The sequence below is a fragment of the Haplochromis burtoni genome, unplaced genomic scaffold, assembly GCF_018398535.1.
Source record: "Haplochromis burtoni strain Fernald_Lab_line unplaced genomic scaffold, NCSU_Asbu1 Contig_76, whole genome shotgun sequence".
Lineage (NCBI taxonomy): Eukaryota > Metazoa > Chordata > Actinopteri > Cichliformes > Cichlidae > Haplochromis > Haplochromis burtoni.
This window is the reverse complement of record NW_024582437.1, coordinates 798,777-818,229: the sequence shown is the minus strand read 5'-3', so window position 1 is coordinate 818,229 and position 19,453 is coordinate 798,777. Positions and strand designations below refer to the sequence as shown.

Below are 19,453 nucleotides of genomic sequence, written 5' to 3'. Positions count from 1 at the left end.
CAACAAGAGGTAAGACAACAACTGCCACAATGTACTTCAGCTCCCAGCCAATCAGTGACACCTGCTGCTCAGAAGGTACCTCAGCAATTTTGAAGAATTCGGAAACTCGAGTCATTCTTGTCAGGAACCGCTTGTAGATCTCAAGCCCATCTTTACACTGGCTTCTCTTCATTTGAAAAAATTTTTCTAGAAAGAAAAGAGGTTGAAATGTGACACCCTATCCCTCTGAATTTCACCCAAAGCTTTTCCTATTACTCTGCGGTATACATATCCAACCGTTTCCACAGACAAAAAGTATTTGCCACCCATTTTTTCTTTCAGGAGTAGTGTTAGAAATGAAATCCATCTGCTCACCCATCAAGACAGTGGCGTAAATACCGACTCATAAAGGTAAAGTTCAGGGGTGACTCTTTACCTAACAGGTTGATGATGCCGTCATTATAGCAGGCATATAACTTGATCAGATCTTTGAAGAGCAGGAGAAAGCAGGCATTTATCACTCCATTGTTGAGATCCTTTGGATGCACCTGAGGGGACAAATATAGCTGAAGTCAAAATCTTCGTAAAATGTTTCCTATGATCAGCGTCTTCATTTAACATAGTCAAATTAGTATGTATACTTGAGAAAAGTTTAATATCCTTCTTCAAAATGGTCTGGCAAGTTACCCAGCACACAGTCAGGTTTACTCGTTCCGTACGAGTGGATGTACCTCCACGTTCAGTTTTGTAGCGGTCATGTTGTCATCTTGTAGGTCTTTACCCTTCTAATGTTAGACGTAAAGCTAAACTATGACTCCAAACAATGTGGCCTGATATCATGTATCACTTCTTCATAGATGCTGCTACAGTACACAGTTTTGTTACAGCTGTTCAGTATCTCTAGGGCAATGTCAGGATGCCTTGCAGTGTGACATTGTCGCCTATTAGCGAGTGTCACTCACATCAAATTCCAGCAGTGCGTCGATCTGGCTCTGCAGAGTAGGCATTCCTTTCAGCAGCTTCTCTACTGACATGGTCCTCATCACACCCTCAGCTCTGAGACAGAAAGAAATGGAAATTGTGAGGTTTAAGCAGCAGCTCTGTAAAACAGAGCCTGGGGAGAAAGCTACTATGAACAAACCCCACTCCCTTGATTATTGGGGAAGACATGGTCTACTAACCACTGAAATGAATCCAGCCTCTGAACCTGTCACACACAAGTATCCGCCACTGTGTCTCATCTGTATTTTGTCTTTATTCTGAAGTCTATTTCTCAGTGCCAGTTTATCTAGCTAGAGGGACCTTGTGACTGCCAGCTAAATAGAGCAGTCCCATCCATAAGCATGAGTGTTACCCCTCTCTGTATTCATCTCTACATGCCAGTAAAGCAATGCACGGGGTTCAGTGCCAGGCTGGAGGTGATGGAGCCAATCCTACTCATAAACATGACCTTTGTGGCTTTGGGATATGTGCTATTCTGACTGATATGGACACCGACTTGCATAAAGTGTATATTTCTGATCTTGGGTAAGAAAAGCATGTTAAAAGATGAAAAATCAATAACAGAGCTGAATTAATCATGCAGCAAGGCCATTTGAGAAAGAGAAATAGATACTGCACCCTTTCTTGACACGGCCAAAGTCAAAAGACATCTGTCTGTAGGCGAAGGCCTTCTCGTTGAGATAGCGGCTGTAGCGTCTGATAAATGTGGACATGTCGAGGCCTGAGGACAAAATACGCATAAGCATCCACACGCACAGTGCAAGAAAGACATTAGCAAAGTGTTGAAAGGTTGTATATATCAAAAATGACACCAAAGTCAGACTAGCTTTTTCCACACACTTCCAGTTATGCTAGAATCAGCTAAATGCCTGTCGCTTCAATCTTCATTCAACCTACATGCCTGTATGCAAAATATAAAAGTGAAGCTAAGAGATTTTAGCTTAGGCTAGCATAATGGCTGTAAACAGCGAGGGAAAGTTAGCATGACTGTAAAATTTAGCAATTACAACATTATTTAACATATATATGTGTTTCAAACACATATATATGTGTTATATGTGTTTCAAAAAGAAGGACAACTGATCTCTTAAGGGGCTTATGATTCCAAATCTACTCATAATAGGGCGGAGGTATCTTGTTAAAACTAATGACAGGTGGTAGGCCTCACATAGGCTTCTATGGAAAATACTTAAATAAAAGCTTCTGACTGTGGCCTGGTTAGCCAAGTCACAGATTTAATGTTTAATAAAGATGATCCAGGGAAAGTTAAGTCTGCCCTTGGCCTATAAATAATGCTTATTTCAATATACAGAGTTAAACAAGTCTTAAAATTAGCTCTAACATTAAAAGGGCATTTAAGATCTAAGTGGGGCATACCTAGCTCCATAACCCCAGCACTTAAATATTTCAAGGAGCAGGGTGTGTGCTGGAGAAGCTGTGGGCCTATATTGTGTAAATCATGACATGGAAAAACTTTTTGGTTTGAAATTGTTCTGTTTTGTTTCACTTTGCGTTTTTTTTTAATCAGTTCATTTACTTTTCCATTTCCTCTTCATGTGATTTGCAGTTGAATATTTGTATTTTTTTATGGTTTTATAGAAATTGGATGCATGTAAGTTTTTATCTCTTATGTAATTATATTTCATCTCTAATAACAAACAAAATGATACAAAATGTGTACAAATGACCAGTTTTAGTTTTACAAAGCTTGTGCCGTTAGTTATGCTACGCTAAACTTAGCACTTAGCTTTAGCTTTATATAGAGTTATCGCAATCTAAAGCTAAACTTTGTATTTGTACTACAAAGAATATGAGCTAGTGTCAGCAGCTGATGAGCTGTACTCTGTTAAGGACTAAAAGTATGAAAGCTAGTCTCATTTTGATTACAAGTAAAGACAGCTAACCAAAAGAGTAGTACAGAGCTTCTGACTTAACCTTCCTAAACCACTTTTAAAGGGATAAATTTAATGGGGATTTTGTCAGTGTAGAATCACCATAACAGTGCTTACCTCAGTAAACCGAGATTACCATAATCCTCCTGTTAAACTAATTTAGATTTTAAATAGTCTTAAAAATGGCTTTCCACATTATGTAGTTCAACTAGCAGGCAAAATGCTCATAAGAACAGCTTTTGAACCTACAATTCATCACAAAAAGACAGAAATAACGTGACTGGAACAAAATTGACTGAAAGGAACGGGGGTTACTGGAAGTGTTGCTGCTGCTTGCTTTTAAAATTCAAGTTTGTTCTGCTTTTGTATCTTCAAACATCCTAAACTGAGCTAATAGAGATGCAGAAATGGGCTGAATCAATTAGTGGTGGGATCCAGGATTACTTAAAGTTAGGGAACATGGGCAGGTGTGTCAGAAACTGGACAGAGGGAAGGGAACGCCACGCACCATGGGAGCCAGTTCTGTCCAGGAAGTTGCTGAGGTTGAACAAGGTGTTTCTAGATGCCAGGAACTGAAGGAATCTCTGCAGGAAAAGATGCACACACAAGGTTAGCGAATCATCCTAAGAGACTTCAGTAATGAACACATGGCATATTCACTGTTAATTCTATAGCTGATTATCATTTTTAAACAGATGGTTGAATCTCTAAGGAGCTGTTCGGTACAGATGCAGTAAGGCCCTCTGAGAATAGACATAAAAGGTGTGACTCTATACTTTTTTGATTTTCTTGAACAGAAAATCAGCATTGAAGGAGCAGTGCTGCAGCTTTATGAGTGGGAGGGTGTGAATATCAAGGAGAGGGCTGGGAAATAAAGTTTCATGTAATAAAGAGAAATCTGCTCAGAAAGGCTTTCTAAGGCTTTCTAAAATGCTGTAAATGTGCAAAATAAAGCAATATTTTACCCAACAAATAATCTAGTCCTCAAGTAAACAAAGATTTTTGGTTTGGTTTGGGTTTTGGGGTTTTTGGGGGGCTTTTCCATGCCTGAAACAATAATTTAAAGAAGTTTGAATCCTTTGGATGAAAATAACAAAGTAAGCTGTATCTGCTCTTGGATCTCCCTCTTTTTTATGTGCTTCCATGGAAAGTCAAAGGAGGCATCAATGACTGCAGATAAGGCATCAATCAAATCAAAGAAACCATGAAAGGAGAAGCTGGGTTGAAGTGGGTTGTAAAGCAGCTTGCAGATGGCCAGCAATTGTGGCCTGAAAGAGCTTATTATATCTGTTAAAGCTCAAACAAAATGAAAATAACTGAAAATGTGAAGTTAACCAAGTCTAGAAAAAAAAGATATTTAGATTTATTTATTTCTTATTTTATGTTTTTTTTTTTTTAACCTGGTTATTCAGAACAACTAGTTTCCATAAGGCAAACTTTACGATTAAATCATACAGAAGTCTTGTGCCCACATTCACATCCACATCCGGCAGATTAGAGTAAAAACATGGGGAAAAATTCCCCTTGTGACATTATGTACACACTGAGATCCATTATTAAAAGATGCATGTGCAGTGCCACAGCATCCCATTGTGGCCCATGATAAAGCAATTACACTTGTCCTTTCCTCTGACACCTGCTGTGGGGACTGCAAGGGTCAATGCTGTTATCTTCCTGTTGCTAAATCTCATCTGCTTCCTGTCAGCTCATGCCGGGAAATGCAATCCCCTACCTCATAATAATAAATAGGTAACGTTAGGGCAGAGAAAGTAATGGCTTATTCCCCAATTAGCCACAGTGTGTTTGCTTTTCTGAAGAATATTTGTGTATCAGTATTTCTCTCTCTGCTTTGTGTCATCTGCTGTTTATTCCCCCATCACAGCCTTCGGCTTTCTTCATGTATCAGGACAACATTTGGGTCAGGGGGTCAGGGCCAGGCCAGTCCCTCGGCTAAAGCACAACTGCCATTGAATGAATGGGATTATGTTTTGCTGTTTCTCTTTCTTTATGGTCGGTAGTAGGGACATCCACGGCCATAGGTGAAGAAATGCTGGTGCTCTCACTGATAGTTACATTTCCAACAAACAAATAAAAATTAAGCACAAAACAAAATACAGCAATGATTTTTGGTGTCAGACATACACAAACTCATGGTGGTGTAAATAAATGTATTAAGTCCAAAGAGCAGGTAGAAGTCTAACACCTATCAAGCTCTACCGCCTCATATAAATACAAAGAAAAGCACAAACTAAACTTTATGCAGGCTGTCGATATTGACAGAGATATGTACACATGACAATAATAATGGACAATAGTGGTATCTGGATGACTCGACAGCACAAAAAAGCCAAACATTATATTTACCGAGCCAATTCATCCTCATATTCACAGAGCTTTTCGTCTGTCTGAACATATACGGTGACAAACAGATTTTCATTGCCTCTGTACAGTTTCTTTTCACAATGTTACTCCCTTGACTGTAACTTTCATCTGTGTTAAACCTGTAAAATCCCATTTTTTCTTTCAGTTCCCCTTAAAGAGATTTGAACTTCCATTTATTTTGGCCACTTGAGGCCTATAGACACCTTATAGAGCTGACAGAAAGTACTGCATGCACTGTGCATCTTTTTCTCTGGAGTGGATCAATATTTAGATTCACACCTAAAGTTTAAAACTATTCACACACACAAAAAATGAAAATATCAGTTCACTAGGCTGGCAGAACTAAGAAAACTACTGATTCATCTTTTCTGGTTACATTTTCACAGGGAAAAACATAACTGCTGCAGATTTTACCTGTTGTTATGTCTTTATATTGCTGGATGAACTGAGATCAAAACCAAACCTACATAAACAAGGCTATTCCTGAACAACTACAGGCCTCTGTTGTGTCTGCGGGGGGGCTAAACCCACATTAATGGCCACAAAAAGACTCAAAGTGGAAACTAAGTTTGCGTGTATTGTGATCTCACCTCATTGCCATGCACCATAAGGTGGTGTGTGGTGATCAGGGCTTTGAAAACCACCACCCAGCTGGCATTGCCAGCCCTCTCTATCAGCGTGTCGGCCATCTGGGGGACGTTCACGTTGGTTTCTTGGGTGGCCTGGATCAGGTCTGAGAAGCACAAGGGAAAGATGGAACAAGAGGTCAGTTCATGGATACTTGCAAGGGACAAAAGCAGCACAGGTACAGACTGTGCTAAAAGCCTTTTCATTTTAGGAGGTAATGGCAACTCAAACTGCTACACTGAAAGAAGGGAGATGGGCGAGAAGTGACGAATAAGAGTGCACTTGAATAAATACAATGACACTGCATCTGGCTGCTGCTACATTTCACAGTCACACTCTCACAGTTGTCACTTAAACTGACTGAACAGTTTCACATGCAAAGCACTCCCTCAAATTTAAAAACACCTTCAAATGGAAAGAGATTTTATACAACCTTTTTTCAAATGGTCTTGTTCTCAGAATCATATTAAGGAGCTGCCACTTTTATAAACTAAACTGCCTTGGCCACACAACACATTGTCATCATTGAATACCATCTTTTAGGGCTATAATTAGATATTGATCTCTGTGAACTCTTATTTTGCCAATCGAGTGTCCATTTTTAGTCTGCAGCAGGCTCATCTGTGCAAGCAAGAAGAGCTTATCTGTGTGAGCAGAGCTGCGTTGGGAAGCTGCTGATTTCCATCATATTGAAATGTACTTAGATGAGCTCTTCACATTATGCCACTAGAGCCTGGTGTGAGTCACACTGGCTGCTGCTTTGTTTCGTTTCTGCAACCAGTCATTAACACCAGCAGGCAGAGCGTGGAGAGGAAGGCAGTGGAATATTCCACAGCAGAAAGACACAGAGAAGAAAATGAAGCAAGAACTGCACTTTCAATCAGACGTGTGGACCTATGGAGGGCAGTCAGTGCACCACCAGGAAGGAAAAAAAGTTTTTAGAGTTGTTAAGTAGCTGAGCGATATTAAATCATAAATTACCGATATCAATAATCCATGTTAATAATTAAATACATTTCATGATGAGGAACAAAAAAGCATAACCTTCCTGTAGAAGATATGACAATATGTCTTCAGCCTGTCATAAAATAGGCAGTCTTTAAAGTGGGCACCTTTAATTATTAGGTACTTAAATGTGATATGCAATTTAATACAAAATACTATCAAGCAAGTTCTTTTTTCATATTCCACAGCCCGGCGGACCTTCCAGCTGATGCTTTACTTTCTCAATAAAATTGATGTCCTGGTACTTCCTCGTTTAGCTCGCTCTAGTGCAGAGGAGCAAGAATTAAAAGAGCAAGTTGATTTCGAAAGCAATGTTTCAAATAGCTCAACAAAAATGAGCAAACAAACAAGCTGTTGCTATACAGGTCCTTCTCAAAAAATTAGCATATTGTGATAAAGTTCATTATTTTCTGTAATGTACTGATAAACATGACACTTTCATATATTTTAGATTCATTACACACAACTGAAGTAGTTCAAGCCTTTAATTGTTTTAATATTGATGATTTTGGCATACAGCTCATGAAAACCCAAAATTCCTATCTCAAAAAATTAGCATATTTCATCCGACCAATAAAAGAAAAGTGTTTTTAATACAAAAAAAGTCAACCTTCAAATAATTATGTTCAGTTATGCACTCAATACTTGGTCGGGAATCCTTTTGCAGAAATGACTGCAATGCGGCGTGGCATGGAGGCAATCAGCCTGTGGCAGGGCCGGCCCGTGGCATAGGCCGTATAGGCAAATGCTAAGGGCGCCGTCCATCAGGGGGCGCCACGCCAGTGCCACAAATGTTGAAAAAAAAAAAAGTTGGTACTATTATTTCTAAATACAAAAAATAATCCCACGTTAATTAAAATGCAAAGTAAAGCTTATTTAATAGAAATATTATTTGTTACAACATTACGCCCCCCCCCTCCCCGCACGGTGCGCCCCCTCCCTTCCCGTATCATGGTTCCTTTTGGACGTCACCACATCAAAAAATCAACACAAGATGTCAAAACGGCCAAAACTGTCAGGTGCCCAGGGAAGAAAAAAGAGAAAAGAAGAGGAGGAGAAATCGTTTTTTGGGTGTAATAGTAGATGAAAATTTGACGTGGAAATCTCATATTGAGTATATTAGAAAGAAGATGGTTAAAAGCATTTATATTTTGGGAAATGTAAGAGATTTATTAGATTATAAAACAATGCGCATTTTATATTTTTCATTGTTTTTCTCATATTTTAGTTACTGTGTTGAAGTTTGGGGGAATACATATGAGAATACTATAAAACCTCTAAACTTATTACAGAAGAAAGTGATACGAATGATTCATAATGTTAAATATAGAGAACATACAAATAAATTATTTATAAAATCAAAATTATTAAAATTAGGAGATTTAGTGAAATTACGGACACTATTAATTATGTTTAAGGCTAAAAATAATATTTTGCCCTTTAAGTTACAAAGAGTATTTTTAATGTGTTCAGGGGGAGAAGATAGCAGAAGGAAATTTTATTTTAAGCATCAGTTAGCTAGGACTACACAAAGATTAATGAGTCCAACGGTTAGGGGTATACGACTGTGGAACTCTCTTCATTATAATTTAAAGAATTGTATAAGTTTACATTGTTTTAAAAAGTGTTACATGCTTAAAACGATAACTCAATATGAAGAATGTGAATGAAATTGGAGTTCATTGAAAATGGATCCATTATAATTTTTTGTTTTATTTATTTAATTTTATTTTTCTCCTTGTTACTATGTGGAGTGGTATATTTGTTGTTTGGGTTGGGTTAGGACCGGAGAGAAATGTTAATATTAGTTTGTTCCCTGATTTTTGGTGCCCACTTGTAATATAAGTTGGAATGTAGATAGGGGGCGGGGTTTAATAAGAATATTTTCTTCTTCCTGCTCCTTTTCACACATGGTTGTAGTGCTTTATTGATAGAAAGTGTGGTTGGTTTGTTTGATCTGTTGTACCAAGTGTGAAAAAAATAAATAAATGAAATGAAATGAAATTTATTGTATTTCATATATTCATTTTTTATTTTTTGTATTCATATATTTTTTTTATCTTGTTAATTATTCTGATTGTGAATTTGCTTTCTTTAAGTAAAAAAAAAAGGTCAAAGACAAAGCTATTCGGTTTCTTGTGAGTACATACACTACACTGCCGATGTAGGGGGGCGCCACCTAAAATCGTGCCTAGGGCGCCAGATTGGTTAGGGCCGGGCCTGAGCCTGTGGCACTGCTGAGGTGTTATGGAGGCCCAGGATGCTTCGAAAGCGGCCTTAAGCTCATCCAGAGTGTTGAGTCTTGTGTCTCTCAACTTTCTCTTCACAATATCCCACAGATTCTCTATGGAGTTCAGGTCAGGAGAGTTGGCAGGCCAATTGAGCACAGTAATACCATGGTCAGTAAACCATTTAACAGTGGTTTTGGCACTGTGAGCAGGTGCCAGGTCGTGCTGAAAAATGAAATCTTCATCTCCATAAAGCTTGTCAGCAGATGGAAGCATGAAGTGCTCCAAAATCTCCTGATAGCTAGCTGCATTGACCCTGCCCTTGATAAAACACAGTGGACCAACACCAGCAGCTGACATGGCACCCCAGACCATCACTGACTGTGGGTACTTGACACTGGATTTCAGGTATTTTGGCATTTCCCTCTCCCCAGTCTTCCTCCAGACTCTGGCACCTTGATTTCCGAATGACATGCAAAAGTTGCTTTCATCCAAAAAAAAAAAAAAGTACTTTGGACCACTGAGCAACAGTCCAGTGCTGCTTCTCTGTAGCCCAGGTCAGGCGCTTCTGCCGCTGTTTCTGGTTCAAAAGTGGCTTGACCTGGTAATATAGGCGTGAGGAAAAGTACACCGCGCTGAAAATAAAGCTTGATAAAACAGTGCAAAGAAATAAGGATTTCCTACAAGACAAAGAACAGCATGACACCAAACAGAAAGATCTGGATTGTGAGCTTCAGAACATCAAGAAACACAACCAAGGTTTGCAAGTAATGCTTGATGAAGCTCTACAAAAAAACAAAGAAATCCTTGAAGAGAAAGAAAAACTGGACATAAACCAGAGAGGCATGCAGGAAAAATACGGAGCGCAGCAGGTAAAGCTTGATGAAACGCTGCACAAATATCAAGAGCTGCTTCAAGACAAAGAACAACGGAAAATAAAGCAGAAAGAAGAAAAACAAATTCTCCAGGACTTTGAGAGGAAAAACCAACAGCTGCAAGACCGTTATAACAAACTGAACTCCAAAACAACTGAGCTGGAGGGGGAAAAGAAAAAAGTGCAAAGACAATGCTCAGAGATGCAGAGTAAGCTCAGTGACATGCTGAGAAAAAACACAGACCTGCAGTGCACACTTCAAGAACTCGAGAGAAGTCAGCAGCTACAAGACACACACAACAAATTACGACAGAGTTATACAGAGATGCACGAGGCAAAGCTTATGCAGGAGGCCAAATGTAAAGAACTGAAAGAAAGGCTGGAAGAAAAACAAGCCAAATTAGAAGAAGTGGAGACAACATGCAGGAAACTTGAGAAGGAAAATACACAAACAATTGATGAGTTAAGAACCCTCGTCCTAGAGAAGAAAGTGCTGGTGGAAAAGATCATGGACAAGAAGAAAAAACGCTTCCGCTTCTTCTGGAGGAAGAGCACTCCTGCTTTTTCTACTTTTTCCACTTTTTCTTCTACTGATGTCACCCCGTCTTCCTCCTCCACCGTTGCATCGTAATTTTCACCTCTCCTGACACCTCTCCCTCCCCTATTTCCCTGTAACTCCCCCCCCTCTCTCTCTTTCACCCTCACCCCCCAACCAGTCCCGACAGTTGACTGCCCCCTCTAGAGCCTGGTTCTGTCATAGGTTTCTTCCTTTAAAGGGAGTTTTTCCTATCCACTGTCGCATCCAGTGCTTGCTCAGAGGGCATTGTTGGGGTTCTCTCACCTCTATCTCTTTCCTCCTTTCTATCCCTTTCCTTTACCCTCTTCTTTACCCCCCACCCCTCCCCTCCTTTTCTATTCCCCCACCTTTTCTATTTCCTTAATAATTGAATAATAAACACAATTGGCTACATTTTAAATGTGTCTGATCCACGTCTTCATTCAAGAATGAATTGTCTTTCTCACGGAGTCATGTGTATTTTGTGTTTTCCTCGGGCTGGTGATCCTCGCGGTCGTTCAGCCCCGGAGTCCAGAGTTTTAGTGTTTTAATCACATTTAGTGTTACGTTTTAGATCACCACAATAGGATATCCATAATTTAGGGTTCAGGCATTTGTTTTAGTTCAATATCGTATCATTCTATGATTGAGTAGTTTACAGAACCTTCAGTCAGCAGCAATAACTTCAATTCATTGACATTTGCAAGCAGCCAGAAGCCTGCTAGCAACTCTTTTTAAAGAGTCTAAATGGTGTCAGCAGATTTCCTTCAGTGAAATACCTCAAAATCAGAATTCTTGTTCAATCATGCATGTCATAGGCCCCACAAAGTGAAACCAGCTTCCAGAAACTTGGCACCACAGTTTGACTCAGCCCTAATATTTGATCCACACATCAGAAAATTTACCAAGTTTTTTTATGAAGTGGAAAATTGTTAGGTCAGATCCTACACATGGGACCTCACGACATCACAGTGACCAGTGCACCAGCTGTTTTGTCTAAGTAATGAAAGGGCTAAAAAGACTGCGTAGTTTTCCATGTGGACTATTGAAGTAGCTTTGTATGAGTCACAGTTCAAAATAATCCCCTGCAACCTTTTTCTGATTGGCTGCCTCTGGTAAACAGAACATGAGTGGGTGAGGCTTCTGGTCACAGCCAGAGTGAGATGACTATATTAGGGCTACCCTCTCTCTTTGACATCATACAGACCTAGGAGTAGAAAAAAACTGCAATTTCCTGAGCTGACTGAATTAAAAGCACATTCAGGAGCACTGACTGCAAATAACTGCAATGAGGCTTAAACAAATATATATTTAGGCTGTGTTATATGTATGTTTAGGGAATCTAAACCTTCTTTAAACTTTTCTTTTTATTCTTGAAATCCATTTGTAACTGGAATCTCACTCCTATTACAAATAATTCTCTTGGAGTTAAACAAGTTCAGTATTAAGAAGAAAAAACAGTTTTACTGCCCCATATAAAAGTTAGATATTTGGGCTTGAGATGAGTAAAGTTAATAGAGAGTTAAAATAGAAACAATAAAAATGCACACCAGTGAAAGACTAAAAGTAAAGGAACAGAAGTAATAATGAAGACAACTGAGAGACCATAAAAGATGACATCACATGATGGCAAGCCTATAAAAAGGTGTCATACAAAATGAAGTCCAAAGTTAAAGTTACTATTAGATTAGGTCTCAATTATCTAACCAGATTTGCCCAGCTGAGGTTAAATATTGGCATTCTTTTAAAAAATGATTACATTATATATCTTCTTCAACATAATCAGCCTCGGGAGAGTAGGGTGGAACTAAATGTGGAGCAAAGAGTATCTAGGGTGAAGGGAGTATCTGCCATCAAACAAGAAGACAGCCGCATGTAACTACAACGGTGTTTTCTAGTTCACCTTACATGCATTAATTTAATAAGTGGTTAGCCTACTCAATGTAAATTACACATGAACAACATGAAGCTACTCACACAGAGTATAACGGCCATCATCATCCGTCATCATTTCTGCTACACTGGCAGGGCTAGGGGCCAGGCCTCTCCTCTTCGGGTTCTTGGGGGATGTTGCTAACTCCGGGTCCAATAACAGGCACCACACCCGCAGTAGATGTGCTCGGTGTGAGGTCTCGCAGCAAGCTATCAAATACGGTGCATTTCTGAGCTTCAAGTTTAAATGAAACTTGTGGGTTGGATCTATGTGGCAGAAGCTGTTGTCAGCATTTATCCCTGTGTGGTATAAATTTCTGGGTCTGAACTGTGATCTTATTTCCTGAGACAAACGATGTAAAAGCTCTGCTGCATTTGTGAGACTGACTGACAGAAGCGAGGCTGCCATATCGCGCCATCATCAGTAGGCGGTAGGTAAAGTGTCTTGCCCAAGGACACAACGACCAAGACAGAGAGAGCTGGGGGTCAAACCGGCAACCTTCCAGTTACAAGATGAGCTTCCCGACCCCCTGAACTACGGATGCCCTACATGACTGTCAGGACAACTTATGTATTGCAAGTATGCAGTACTAAGAATAACTTGATGTTTCTGACTTTGCATTATGAATTGTTTACCCACTGACAAACATTTCAAGTTCTACTAAATTAAAAAACAATTTGTGGTAACCTGATTATGATTCAAAAAGAATAATTAACAACACTTCTTGTAATGGTGTTAAAATCAGCCCAGCTTTTATTTTAAAATGCAAAAAGTAAAAGAAAATCAGCCAACATACTGGACACATATAATTGTCAATAGAATTGTTTATTGTTCAGCACAATAAACAATTATACTGTCACCATTGTTACTGATATTGAAAGCTTATTGATAATTTGTCCAAGTAAAGAATGCCCTCCCACAAATGTCATGTGACAACCTCATTGGCTTACAGAATTGTGATGTCACACACATTTAGAATCTTACCACCACTGTGATCCTTTGATCCTTTGATCCTAAAACCCTTAAATAGGGGTGAGACGCAAGAACTTTTAGTCCGTTATTCGCAGCATTTATGTTTGCAGCATTCAAACGTTCGCCAGACAAGCCTTTTTTGATCCTTTTCAGAGTCACTGTTAACAGATTCCAACATGTCTCCAAGAAAACAGAAAAAAAGAGAAAACGTAAAGCCCAGCGCTCCTCTTTGCAATCGAGAAGACGATACTCAACTGCAGAAGATGTGCTTGGAAGAAATGCATGAGGAAAATCTCATGAACAATCACAATACGCGACACCCGCCCCAGCCAGAGTACACCAATTACATCTGGGAAAGTTTTTTTAAACAACGAACGGAGATTATCTTACTGAGAGAGCACTGTGAGAGAAGGACCGATGAAGTAGATAGACTGTTCAAACAGCTTCTGGATAAGGAAGATATTCAAAAGGAGAAAGAAATGGAACTCCTAGACATGCGGGGAAGGATCTTTGAGCTCCAAGCAGAGCTTAATAAAGTACAAGAAAAACCAACAGAAGAAATCCTCCAACAGAAGAAAAAGGAGAAAGAGAGGGAAAAAAAGATTCAGGAGCTGCAAGTAAAGCTTGATCAAGCTCTGCAAAAAAATCAAGAACTCCTCCAAGAGAAGAAACAACTGGTCATAAAACTCCAAGGCACTGAGATAAATGAAAAAGTGCTGAAAGGAAGGGTTGAGTTTCTTCGAAAGAAAGCGCAACAGACCATGAAAAAGGAAGATACGGATTGCAAGCTTCAGGACAGCGAGAAACACAAGGAAGCTTTGCAAATAAAGCTTGATGAAGCTCTGCAAAAAAATCAAGAACTCCTCCAAGAAAAAGAACAAATGGACATAAAGCAGCGCAAACTACAAGGCATGGAGGAAAAGTACAAAGGGCTTCAGGCAAAGCTTGATAAAACACTGAACAAAAATAAAGAGTTGCTTCAAGAAAAAAAGCAACTAGAAATTAAACAGAAAGAAATGGACTCCAAGCTTGAAGGCGTGGAGGAAAAGTACACCGCGCTGAAAATAAAGCTTGATAAAACAGTGCAAAGAAATAAGGATTTCCTACAAGACAAAGAACAGCATGACACCAAACAGAAAGATCTGGATTGTGAGCTTCAGAACATCAAGAAACACAACCAAGGTTTGCAAGTAATGCTTGATGAAGCTCTACAAAAAAACAAAGAAATCCTTGAAGAGAAAGAAAAACTGGACATAAACCAGAGAGGCATGCAGGAAAAATACGGAGCGCAGCAGGTAAAGCTTGATGAAACGCTGCACAAATATCAAGAGCTGCTTCAAGACAAAGAACAACGGAAAATAAAGCAGAAAGAAGAAAAACAAATTCTCCAGGACTTTGAGAGGAAAAACCAACAGCTGCAAGACCGTTATAACAAACTGAACTCCAAAACAACTGAGCTGGAGGGGGAAAAGAAAAAAGTGCAAAGACAATGCTCAGAGATGCAGAGTAAGCTCAGTGACATGCTGAGAAAAAACACAGACCTGCAGTGCACACTTCAAGAACTCGAGAGAAGTCAGCAGCTACAAGACACACACAACAAATTACGACAGAGTTATACAGAGATGCACGAGGCAAAGCTTATGCAGGAGGCCAAATGTAAAGAACTGAAAGAAAGGCTGGAAGAAAAACAAGCCAAATTAGAAGAAGTGGAGACAACATGCAGGAAACTTGAGAAGGAAAATACACAAACAATTGATGAGTTAAGAACCCTCGTCCTAGAGAAGAAAGTGCTGGTGGAAAAGATCATGGACAAGAAGAAAAAACGCTTCCGCTTCTTCTGGAGGAAGAGCACTCCTGCTTTTTCTACTTTTTCCACTTTTTCTTCTACTGATGTCACCCCGTCTTCCTCCTCCACCGTTGCATCGTAATTTTCACCTCTCCTGACACCTCTCCCTCCCCTATTTCCCTGTAACTCCCCCCCCCCCTCTCTCTCTTTCACCCTCACCCCCCAACCAGTCCCGACAGTTGACTGCCCCCTCTAGAGCCTGGTTCTGTCATAGGTTTCTTCCTTTAAAGGGAGTTTTTCCTATCCACTGTCGCATCCAGTGCTTGCTCAGAGGGCATTGTTGGGGTTCTCTCACCTCTATCTCTTTCCTCCTTTCTATCCCTTTCCTTTACCCTCTTCTTTACCCCCCACCCCTCCCCTCCTTTTCTATTCCCCCACCTTTTCTATTTCCTTAATAATTGAATAATAAACACAATTGGCTACATTTTAAATGTGTCTGATCCACGTCTTCATTCAAGAATGAATTGTCTTTCTCACGGAGTCATGTGTATTTTGTGTTTTCCTCGGGCTGGTGATCCTCGCGGTCGTTCAGCCCCGGAGTCCAGAGTTTTAGTGTTTTAATCACATTTAGTGTTACGTTTTAGATCACCACAATAGGATATCCATAATTTAGGGTTCAGGCATTTGTTTTAGTTCAATATCGTATCATTCTATGATTGAGTAGTTTACAGAACCTTCAGTCAGCAGCAATAACTTCAATTCATTGACATTTGCAAGCAGCCAGAAGCCTGCTAGCAACTCTTTTTAAAGAGTCTAAATGGTGTCAGCAGATTTCCTTCAGTGAAATACCTCAAAATCAGAATTCTTGTTCAATCATGCATGTCATAGGCCCCACAAAGTGAAACCAGCTTCCAGAAACTTGGCACCACAGTTTGACTCAGCCCTAATATTTGATCCACACATCAGAAAATTTACCAAGTTTTTTTATGAAGTGGAAAATTGTTAGGTCAGATCCTACACATGGGACCTCACGACATCACAGTGTAAAACAAGGATTTTATGCCTAAAGCAGTATTCACACAGTCACTTTTCTTTAATAAAACTTTGCACCAGCTGTTTTGTCGAAGTAATGAAAGGGCTAAAATATTAATATTATTAATTTTACTGTTCTGTCCCAGGTGAATATTCCTCTGAGCTCCCTAGGACTGCCCGTCCTGATGGGCGTCGCTCTGAATCACACCAGCGCTGGAAGACCGAGTGGCGAGTTTTACGTCAGGTAGTCGTCGCTTCAGTTTTAATCCATACTGTGAAACCTGCAGCACAGATTTCTTGAAGTAGGTGTGTCAGTGAAAGTTGCTCAGAAAATGAAAGTATGGCAAAAAATTTTATAAAGATAAAATCATCACGATGACCACATCTCCACTACTAAAGACTGCGTAGTTTTCCATGTGGACTATTGAAGTAGCTTTGTATGAGTCACAGTTCAAAATAATCCCCTGCAACCTTTTTCTGATTGGCTGCCTCTGGTAAACAGAACATGAGTGGGTGAGGCTTCTGGTCACAGCCAGAGTGAGATGACTATATTAGGGCTACCCTCTCTCTTTGACATCATACAGACCTAGGAGTAGAAAAAAACTGCAATTTCCTGAGCTGACTGAATTAAAAGCACATTCAGGAGCACTGACTGCAAATAACTGCAATGAGGCTTAAACAAATATATATTTAGGCTGTGTTATATGTATGTTTAGGGAATCTAAACCTTCTTTAAACTTTTCTTTTTATTCTTGAAATCCATTTGTAACTGGAATCTCACTCCTATTACAAATAATTCTCTTGGAGTTAAACAAGTTCAGTATTAAGAAGAAAAAACAGTTTTACTGCCCCATATAAAAGTTAGATATTTGGGCTTGAGATGAGTAAAGTTAATAGAGAGTTAAAATAGAAACAATAAAAATGCACACCAGTGAAAGACTAAAAGTAAAGGAACAGAAGTAATAATGAAGACAACTGAGAGACCATAAAAGATGACATCACATGATGGCAAGCCTATAAAAAGGTGTCATACAAAATGAAGTCCAAAGTTAAAGTTACTATTAGATTAGGTCTCAATTATCTAACCAGATTTGCCCAGCTGAGGTTAAATATTGGCATTCTTTTAAAAAATGATTACATTATATATCTTCTTCAACATAATCAGCCTCGGGAGAGTAGGGTGGAACTAAATGTGGAGCAAAGAGTATCTAGGGTGAAGGGAGTATCTGCCATCAAACAAGAAGACAGCCGCATGTAACTACAACGGTGTTTTCTAGTTCACCTTACATGCATTAATTTAATAAGTGGTTAGCCTACTCAATGTAAATTACACATGAACAACATGAAGCTACTCACACAGAGTATAACGGCCATCATCATCCGTCATCATTTCTGCTACACTGGCAGGGCTAGGGGCCAGGCCTCTCCTCTTCGGGTTCTTGGGGGATGTTGCTAACTCCGGGTCCAATAACAGGCACCACACCCGCAGTAGATGTGCTCGGTGTGAGGTCTCGCAGCAAGCTATCAAATACGGTGCATTTCTGAGCTTCAAGTTTAAATGAAACTTGTGGGTTGGATCTATGTGGCAGAAGCTGTTGTCAGCATTTATCCCTGTGTGGTATAAATTTCTGGGTCTGAACTGTGATCTTATTTCCTGAGACAAACGATGTAAAAGCTCTGCTGCATTTGTGAGACTGACTGACAGAAGCGAGGCTGCCATATCGCGCCATCATCAGTAGGCGGTAGGTAAAGTGTCTTGCCCAAGGACACAACGACCAAGACAGAGAGAGCTGGGGGTCAAACCGGCAACCTTCCAGTTACAAGATGAGCTTCCCGACCCCCTGAACTACGGATGCCCTACATGACTGTCAGGACAACTTATGTATTGCAAGTATGCAGTACTAAGAATAACTTGATGTTTCTGACTTTGCATTATGAATTGTTTACCCACTGACAAACATTTCAAGTTCTACTAAATTAAAAAACAATTTGTGGTAACCTGATTAGGATTCAAAAAGAATAATTAACAACACTTCTTGTAATGGTGTTAAAATCAGCCCAGCTTTTATTTTAAAATGCAAAAAGTAAAAGAAAATCAGCCAACATACTGGACACATATAATTGTCAATAGAATTGTTTATTGTTCAGCACAATAAACAATTATACTGTCACCATTGTTACTGATATTGAAAGCTTATTGATAATTTGTCCAAGTAAAGAATGCCCTCCCACAAATGTCATGTGACAACCTCATTGGCTTACAGAATTGTGATGTCACACACATTTAGAATCTTACCACCACTGTGATCCTTTGATCCTTTGATCCTAAAACCCTTAAATAGGGGTGAGACGCAAGAACTTTTAGTCCGTTATTCGCAGCATTTATGTTTGCAGCATTCAAACGTTCGCCAGACAAGCCTTTTTTTTTGGATCCTTTTCAGAGTCACTGTTAACAGATTCCAACATGTCTCCAAGAAAACAGAAAAAAAGAGAAAACGTAAAGCCCAGCGCTCCTCTTTGCAATCGAGAAGACGATACTCAACTGCAGAAGATGTGCTTGGAAGAAATGCATGAGGAAAATCTCATGAACAATCACAATACGCGACACCCGCCCCAGCCAGAGTACACCAATTACATCTGGGAAAGTTTTTTTAAACAACGAACGGAGATTATCTTACTGAGAGAGCACTGTGAGAGAAGGACCGATGAAGTAGATAGACTGTTCAAACAGCTTCTGGATAAGGAAGATATTCAAAAGGAGAAAGAAATGGAACTCCTAGACATGCGGGGAAGGATCTTTGAGCTCCAAGCAGAGCTTAATAAAGTACAAGAAAAACCAACAGAAGAAATCCTCCAACAGAAGAAAAAGGAGAAAGAGAGGGAAAAAAAGATTCAGGAGCTGCAAGTAAAGCTTGATCAAGCTCTGCAAAAAAATCAAGAACTCCTCCAAGAGAAGAAACAACTGGTCATAAAACTCCAAGGCACTGAGATAAATGAAAAAGTGCTGAAAGGAAGGGTTGAGTTTCTTCGAAAGAAAGCGCAACAGACCATGAAAAAGGAAGATACGGATTGCAAGCTTCAGGACAGCGAGAAACACAAGGAAGCTTTGCAAATAAAGCTTGATGAAGCTCTGCAAAAAAATCAAGAACTCCTCCAAGAAAAAGAACAAATGGACATAAAGCAGC

General features: G+C 39.6%; 1 protein-coding gene across 10 annotated transcripts in view; it reads right to left on the bottom strand.

The window, feature by feature from the left end:
• snap91a (synaptosome associated protein 91a) overlaps positions 1–19,453 on the bottom strand; it is an 84,612-nt gene that overhangs the window by 26,588 nt on the left and 38,571 nt on the right. For all 10 annotated transcript variants that reach the window (XM_014334232.2, XM_014334231.2, XM_014334230.2 and 7 more), the window contains exons 2-7: positions 5,846–5,988; positions 3,382–3,457; positions 1,600–1,702; positions 942–1,035; positions 416–527; positions 80–186 (exon numbers count right to left, since the gene is read on the bottom strand). In XM_014334232.2, coding sequence (XP_014189718.1) covers positions 80–186; positions 416–527; positions 942–1,035; positions 1,600–1,702; positions 3,382–3,457; positions 5,846–5,988 — 635 coding nt within the window. The remainder of the gene's footprint in view (positions 1–79; positions 187–415; positions 528–941; positions 1,036–1,599; positions 1,703–3,381; positions 3,458–5,845; positions 5,989–19,453) is intronic.